The sequence below is a fragment of the Fukomys damarensis genome, unplaced genomic scaffold, assembly GCF_012274545.1.
Source record: "Fukomys damarensis isolate Sample0158 unplaced genomic scaffold, DMR_v1.0_HiC HiC_scaffold_30, whole genome shotgun sequence".
NCBI lineage: Eukaryota > Metazoa > Chordata > Mammalia > Rodentia > Bathyergidae > Fukomys > Fukomys damarensis.
The window spans coordinates 35,021,993-35,029,760 of NW_022900942.1; the positions used below are offsets into that span (position 1 = coordinate 35,021,993).

A 7,768-nucleotide genomic window follows, 5' to 3' on the forward strand; every position below is an offset into this window, starting at 1 on the left:
GTTTTTTTTTTTTTTTTTTTTTTTTTTAGCTGAGTAAAATATTGCCAGCCTATTGCTGGAAAGAATATAGAGTTAAACTGTGTCGTTTCTTAAATGAAGTGATAGGTTTATTAATGTTCGTTATATCATTTGGTAGCCTTTTTACAAGTCTGAAATATCTTTTATTTTAAAAGGAAGTGTCACTACCTTCAAGCTAAACAAATTTTCAGGGATTTTATATGTTTTGATAATTCACACAGGTAATAACTAATTTGGTAGTCCTGTTTGCTACCACAGTGGCTCTGGTGAGAGTGTGTCTGTCACTATGTGGGTACGTATAGCATGAAGAACAACCATCCCGACCTGGGACTGGCCAGAGCCCTGCTGGCCCCCCAGCCCCTAAGACAGTGATCCCGGAGGGTTTCTCCCCTTCTTCCCCCCACTGTGGATGTGTGTCACAGATGTTTGCAGGATATTATGTTGGAGGAGAATGATTGCAGGTAAGTGAGCATTCTTATTAAAATCATCCATAAAGCGTTTGGTTGAAATGAAGTTCAAATGAACCTGTATGATTGCTTCATCTCTTGTGCTCTTTGAGAAGTTGAAATGGTAGTGTGACCCATCTGGTTTGACTGGGACAATCAGAGTGAGTATATTTTCTTTTCTGGTACAGAAGCCCCTTTGCCCTCTGAGCAGTTACAGTGAGTAGTAATTACTTGGTGAGCAGCCTGGATTATTTTAGGAGTCATTGGCCCCAGAAGGAAAATCAAACCTTATTCTTTTTTTTATTAAAGTCCTTAAAAGGCATAAAATGTCCTTTCTAACATAGCATGGATATTGACTGTGATTCATTTATTTATTTTTTTTCTCCCAGGAGTGAGAGAGTCCCATCAGATAACCATTTTTAAGATAATTGCTTCTATCCTGCACCTGGGAAGTGTAGAGATTCAGGCTGAGCGTGATGGTGATTCCTGTAGCATATCGGTAAGTTGCAACCCAGCACCAGAGAAAAAGTGTATACAATTTATTCTTACAGTTTGATATGACTGAAATGTGTCTCTGCACTTAGAGGGCAGCCCTAGGTCATTTATTCTTAACCATAATGGTTTCTGTTTACTTGCTGATAATTTTTTAAAAGAACCAATCCATTTCACATCAGCTGCCACCAAATTCTATCACTAAGGGCAAGAAAGTGGCTATTCAATAAATTCTTTTTGATAGGTTGATTTTCCAAGTACCCTGAGGTACATGGAATTCTACAACATGTTATCAATCCATGGAGTACTTTCAGGGCGCCAGACTGAGATCCCTACAGCAAGGAGATGTAAGGATATTGGGCACCATACTTGGTGACTACCTTAGAAGAGCTTATAGTCTAATTTGACAACACAGATAACGACACACTTGCCAATATTCTGCTAGTATGAGGCCAAATATTAAGCAAGACATCTACATGAAAGTCATGTATGCTGATATGTAGTGGATTTCTACTTGTCTAAGAGGCTGGTGGAACAAGTCCCAGTTCAGTGGTTCAGATAGCAATTGCTGTATCCTCTCTGGAGTTTACTGGTGTTGGCCTAGGCTGAAACTGGTATTCTGCCTTTTCCACTGTGTGGATATTTATTAACTTCCTGGGGTTTATGTAGGTTAGAGGTTATCAGATGTTGAAACTGGTTCTGTCTTTAGGGAGAGGAAGACCTGAGCTCCAGCTAGGACCAGGGAGAGCTTATGACCTGTTTCCCCTCCACCCTTATGCATTTTCCCTTAAAAAATGATCTGAGATTTGACACCTGGGACTCTGTAGCCTCATGAAGGCTTTGAAACTCCCACATGGACCCGGTGGGAAAGGAAGGAATGTTGGAGCTGCAGGCTTCAGTGCCCTGGAGAGTTTCTGATGTTCATATCTTTGTGTGAGCACGTGTGAGGGTGTGAGAGAGACTGGTGTGTGCCAAGGACCTGTGGCCTGGTGGATGAACCTTCAGTACATACCAATCATGCCCCAGTCTTGAGTGTCTTAGGGCCTGTGAAGTGTTACCCCTGAGGTGTTTCCCGTAACAAAGGCATAGAGTCCATGCCTCCCCCACATACACACACCCCAGTAGACATTCAGTGGATCCTTGGGGCAGCCATACTCTTCCCCAGTGTCAGGGACAGGAAAAATTAGGAATGTTTGCACTGACAAACTCTGATTTATATTGTTAAGATGCAAGGAAGATGACAAATGTTCCCTTGGCTTCCATCCCACTCAGCACCCCTCTCCTCCTCAGTGTTCTTCTCAGAGTCCTGTATCCCTGTCATGGGGAGGGGTTCAGGGCATCGAACCCAGGGCTTCAAGCAGGCTAAGCATGAGCTAATCTGCAGCCCCTTGTCACGGATTTTTACAGCATTTCCCCCTCCCCAGACTCCCCCAGGCCGTGCAGCTTAGAGTGGTTATTTTGCATTTATTGTGTGATTATTTGCTTTGCCTCTGTCTCCCTGACCCTCAAACTCTATGAGAGTAGGGACTGTTGTTATCACCAGCAGAGAGCAGGACTCAATAGGCACTCAAAAAGTAGACAGCTGGATGCTTGATTGGGGTAGTCTAGGACTTGGGCGATGCAAATGAAAGTAAGCATGGGTAAGAAAGTCAGAAATATTAATGGGGCTTGTTTGTAAGGCAGGAGAAGCAGACCAGGGAGTTCCTGGCACCTGCAGCTGAGTGTGAGGAAGGCTGGTACCTGTTTGGAAGGGCAAGTCTTGGGTCTGTAAGTACCTTGTCTCTGATCTTATGATACTCTGTACCTGGCCTCTGAGCACCCCTAGGTGTGTTTCCTGGCACTGTTGTTTCTTCCAGACTTTTAGCCCTTGTTCATCTTGATCCTAGTATGTCCTCCACATATTGGTGGCCCTACTGGTCCTGAACATGGTGCTTCACATGAGTGTAAGCTCAAGAAATACGTCTTTAAATGGTTCTGCTGATTGATAGTCTCTCTCAAATAGATACTGGCTTGTTTTTCAGGTCCATGGTGTGGCCTCCTATTGGAAAGGCTGTCTACCCATAAACAATGTGCCTTCTGCTTGGTAGTTTTTATTTTTAATTAAGGCATGAGAATGTGTTCCATAATTGCCAGAGTTACCTTGGAGATATAACAGCATCCAATTACTTGGACACCAAAGGCAGTTTGTTCCTTGAATTTGGCAATATAGGCCTATAAAACTAATCTGCTACCTATAATGCTGGCTATTTTTAATGGATTTAACATCATTTAATTATATTTAAATGTAATTGCACTACCTTAAATCAGTTTCTGTTAGTTCCTTTAATCAACAGTAAGAAGCAGGTGAACATGGAGCAAACCCCACTGCAGTGGTTATGTCCCTTGGTGGTTAGCAGAGATCCCTAACTGTGGTCCCTCTTCAACCACACTCACGATATGAGGCACTGGGGAGGGAGGCAGGCCATTGGTCATCGTGTTTGCTGCTGGCATGCTATTTAAATGTCAGGGAATCCATCTGCAGTGCTGTGCATAGCAATTAAAAATTTCTTGGAAAAAGATCAGATGAGCAAACTGGACACTTGCCACCTCTGAACTTACTGTCTGCCAGGCACTAAACTCTACCCCATATGGCTTTATGTTGGAAAGGGAGAAATGGGGGAGGTTGCAGAGTAAAAGGCTGCTGGCCAAGAGAAGTGATGGGCAATCCTTGCTGCTGAGTGTTTATGAAAGATGAGTCTTGTCCACACCCAGCCAGCCCACACCGCTGCTCAGGTGTCATCGGTGAGCCTCACTGGGCTTCATTTTCCTCATCAGAATGAAAAGGGGTGGATCAGAGTGGCAATTCTAAAGATGTTTTCCTGGGAACCCAACAGTTTGTTGGCCAATAAGCTCTAGAAGTGCACCTTAAAATAATCTGTCTCTTGATGCTTACTAGGTGATTAAACATACCAGTGAAGTTGCATTTAACCTGGTGTTAATAAAATCAATTAATATTCCTTGCAACTGTGTTCCACAAACTGCTTTGGAAAAATACTGGCCTTAATGGTTTGGAGAAGTTCTTTTGACTCTGAGATTCTGTTTTATATTTGTTTGTTTTGGAAAGATGGATTTTAGATACCCATAGGGGGAAAAATGGCCTAAGGATATGAGGTTAAGGGCAAAATGATAGCTATCTGTATTTTTTATTGAAAAAGCCCTCATTTAAATTCTACAAGGTGACTTTATCAGAAAATGAATCCTGTAAGCAATGTAGAGCTATTAGGAGTGACACATCATATTCAAAAGTATTCCCTTTCAGCCTCAGAGTTAATAAGCCTTCCAAGTATGGGTTATCAACTTTCCAAGGCAAACTTAGATGGTGGTATGTCCTGTATGGCCAAGAGGGGATATTGAAGAGACTTCTGTGGATTTGTGAAGATAAGACCTGCAGGAAGTTTGGTTATCCATTGACTCAAAGGCCAGGTGATTAGTTTTTTGGATAAACACAAGTCAAGGATCAAATGTAGTTCCTAGAGGCAGCTGGATAGCTAGTCAGTGCATTGTATAGAAGGACCCCTGGATGCAGGGGACCAGATAAACCGTTGCACTGCTCTAGGGCTAAGCTTCCATGGAAAAAAAGACAGACTGGAGGAATTCCTAATTTGTTTCCAGCTCCAAATACATGCAGATCAATCGAAGTGTTTCAAGTGATTTCCACGTTGATTAATTTTCCCCCAATAGCAAGTGCATTAAGAATGTAAATAAAATTCAGTTACATCTGAGTTAGTATCACTGAGCCAAGTTGAAAGAGAACATGCTTGGAGGCATGGGATGGTGTGACATCAGCCCCAGGAGGGCGGTTGCCCTTTGAGCTTTAGCCTGTTTCTTGCCACAGCATTATCTGAACACATTTGTTGGTGTCATACAATTTGAAGAAAGGGTATAAAATTTTAGGATGATTCTCCATAACCTGCTCACCCAGCAGGCAGTTATTGGTCTGGTCCATCCACATTGCTCTGCTGAAGTCGGGGGGGGGGCAAATTCCTTGAAAGTCCCTCCAGCTTTAGAAGCTGACATTCATTTCAAGCATCCAGCTTAGTAGACCTGAGGCAGAGAACCACTTTCTGGGCTGTACTTAAGCACTGTGTGGACCTCTGCAGATACAAGGTGCAAGGTCAGTGTGTGCCTGCTGCCTTCTGGCTTCTTACCCTGGATGTATTATCCCTTTCTAAGCTATCAGTTTTCATTCTGATCTCTTCACATAGGCAATCCCCTCCTACCTGTTAACTCCGCAGCAGCCTGGCAGTGAAGGGGAAGGGATGGGAACGTGGTAATGTTTTATTTTTTAAATCTCTGATAATTTTAGTTATTAGAAAGTGTGATGATCAGTTTGAGCAACACTAATCAGGCTCTCCACCTAGTTGTGTGTGCATGCGTGCATGTTGTGCGTGTCATTTGGCTAGGGATGTGACATTCTAGATTCCTAGGAAGTCTGAGGTTTGCTCGTTTTCCCTCTGGACCAGAAAGAAAATGGGGTCAGGGGGCTTGTCTTCTATGTCCTTCCTGAACCTATCTTCACTTTCCCCCCAGCCCCAGGATCAACACCTGAGCAACTTCTGCTGCCTGTTAGGTGTGGAGCACAGTCAAATGGAGCACTGGCTGTGCCATCGAAAGCTAGTCACCACCTCAGAGACCTATGTCAAGACCATGTCCCTGCAGCAGGTGGTCAATGCTCGCAATGCCCTTGCCAAGCATATCTACGCCCAACTGTTCAGCTGGATTGTGGATCACATCAATAAGGCCCTGCACACCTCCCTCAAGCAACACTCTTTCATCGGAGTCCTGGACATCTATGGGTAGGTTTGCTGCAGTCCTCCCAGCTTTCACTGCCCTTGCTGGTTAACATCGTCTTTATGAAGGCATTTAAGAGGCAGAAAGGGCCTTGAGAGCTTCCTTATGGTTTTCAACCAGGAGAGCTTACAAAGTATGGAGGCATTTTTGGTTGTCACAATGGCTGAGGTAACTACTGGTCTAAGACGAGAAATGTTAGATATCCTACAATGTAGAAGACAGACCTAAGAAAAAATTGGCCCTACAGTAGCACCAATAATTTCCTCATTCAGAAACCTTGTAGGCAGAAACCCATTTTTAGTGTGGAGAAACTGAAGCCCAGAAAGGACTTGCCTAACATCATTCCAGAACTTACCTTCAAGTGTTGTATCTCAGTTATGTTTTCAGCCATCCATCCAACCTCACTATATCATCAGTCAAGGTGATGATTTTAATACTTTGATTTTTCTCTGTAATGTACAGATTCATATTGTGTGATCATTCTTGAGATTTCTCTGCCTTTCAGAATCCTAGGCTGATTGAAAGGACTGTAATGTATAACAGTGTGTGTTTGGTAGGCCAAGGCAGAGTGGCATGGTAGAAACTGTAATTAACTTACCACCAGGAGAATGGCATTTGTATCAGTGCTGTCACCAGTAGATGAATAACTAAGAATCAAAGGCCCTTTTCGGCCCTCCTTTTTATAGTTTCATATGAAGTTTTGAGCTACAATCTCTGCATTTATTTCCAGATACATCTAGAGTCGTTTAAAGTCATATGAATAGGGTGGCAACCGCCTTACACTTATTTTCTTACCAGTGTCTTGCCCTCTTTAAGCTAATAATAGATTAAATCCTCCTGAGTCTTTAAATCCTGGAAGTCATGGCTCTGTCTTAAAATAGAAACCAGACCCATAGAAGTACAGTATCAGAAGAACAGTAGTGCTGGAGTAAAGCCCTGTTCTGTGGGCTGAAGCTCAGCTGGAACTCACCTTGTGATGAGATTGGAATAAAAAAGACCTCTTGAAGCAGTCACTTTTCATGCAAAAACCAGCTCTCGTAATTACCTCTCAGATGTTGTTGCTCACCATTGGTTTTCACATTGTACCATGGCCTATGCTGTGGAGGAGAAAAAATGGAACATGATTTCTGGCTTTATATAGGCTTAGGAGCTAAATTAAGTAATGCAAGAGACATCAGAAGAAACTGCTAGAAGGTCCATCTGAGGGTTTGGACATTTGTGCTATGTGAATTTGAAGGCTAGGGAGGGTGTTGTTTGCACCATCAGGGAAAGTACAGGGATTGAGAGTTGAACTGATTCTTAAGGAGGAAGGTAAAAAAATGGGAAGTGAGGGAAGATGAAAGGTGAGAAATGAACCTCATGGCTGATGAGAAGCCAACAGTAGAGAATCACCCAGAAGAAGGAGGTAGAAGGATGTGTTCTCTTAGGGGCTCTCTCATTCTCAGGGATTCAGCTGAATGACTGGACAGTCTTTCTCCTTCTGGTCAGTAGAGCACTTGCTTTGTGCTCAACCCTTCCAGTTGCTCTTGTAAGAGCACAGTCTATGCTCTCTGAGAACTCATTGCCTAGTCGTCAATAATGGATTCTGTGTTATTCTTCCCTCTACCTTGAGTATTTTTAAGACATTGAATTTCCCACAGTACTGACCTTTAGTGCTGCTTTCACAAAGAAGATCCAAAGAAACCCAGGCTGCAGTATCTGACCCAATTCTATACTCTGCCTGTACGAAGAATCTTAATTTTACTGATGTTTTGGTTCAGAAATATTAGTATGCAGACTTGTGGATAGCATGTAAAAATATTAGGACTTCACTGCTGCTGTTATGTAAAACATCATGCCTCAGTTGTATTTATTTACATATTTTCTTAATAGTACCTTCAATTGGAAAGGACTGTTGCTACCTTCTCAAGGATCCCCAATGAGGGCTGGAGATTTAGCTCAGTGGTACTGCTCCTGACTTGCAAGCACAAGGCTGAGTTTGA

The 7,768-nt window shown here is 42.9% G+C and overlaps 1 protein-coding gene across 2 annotated transcripts in view; it reads left to right on the forward strand.

Moving 5' to 3' along the window:
- Positions 1–7,768, forward strand: part of Myo5b (myosin VB) — a 270,247-nt gene that overhangs the window by 126,659 nt on the left and 135,820 nt on the right. For both annotated transcript variants that reach the window (XM_033757427.1, XM_010621696.1), the window contains exons 9-10: positions 854–963; positions 5,526–5,791. In XM_033757427.1, coding sequence (XP_033613318.1) covers positions 854–963; positions 5,526–5,791 — 376 coding nt within the window. The remainder of the gene's footprint in view (positions 1–853; positions 964–5,525; positions 5,792–7,768) is intronic.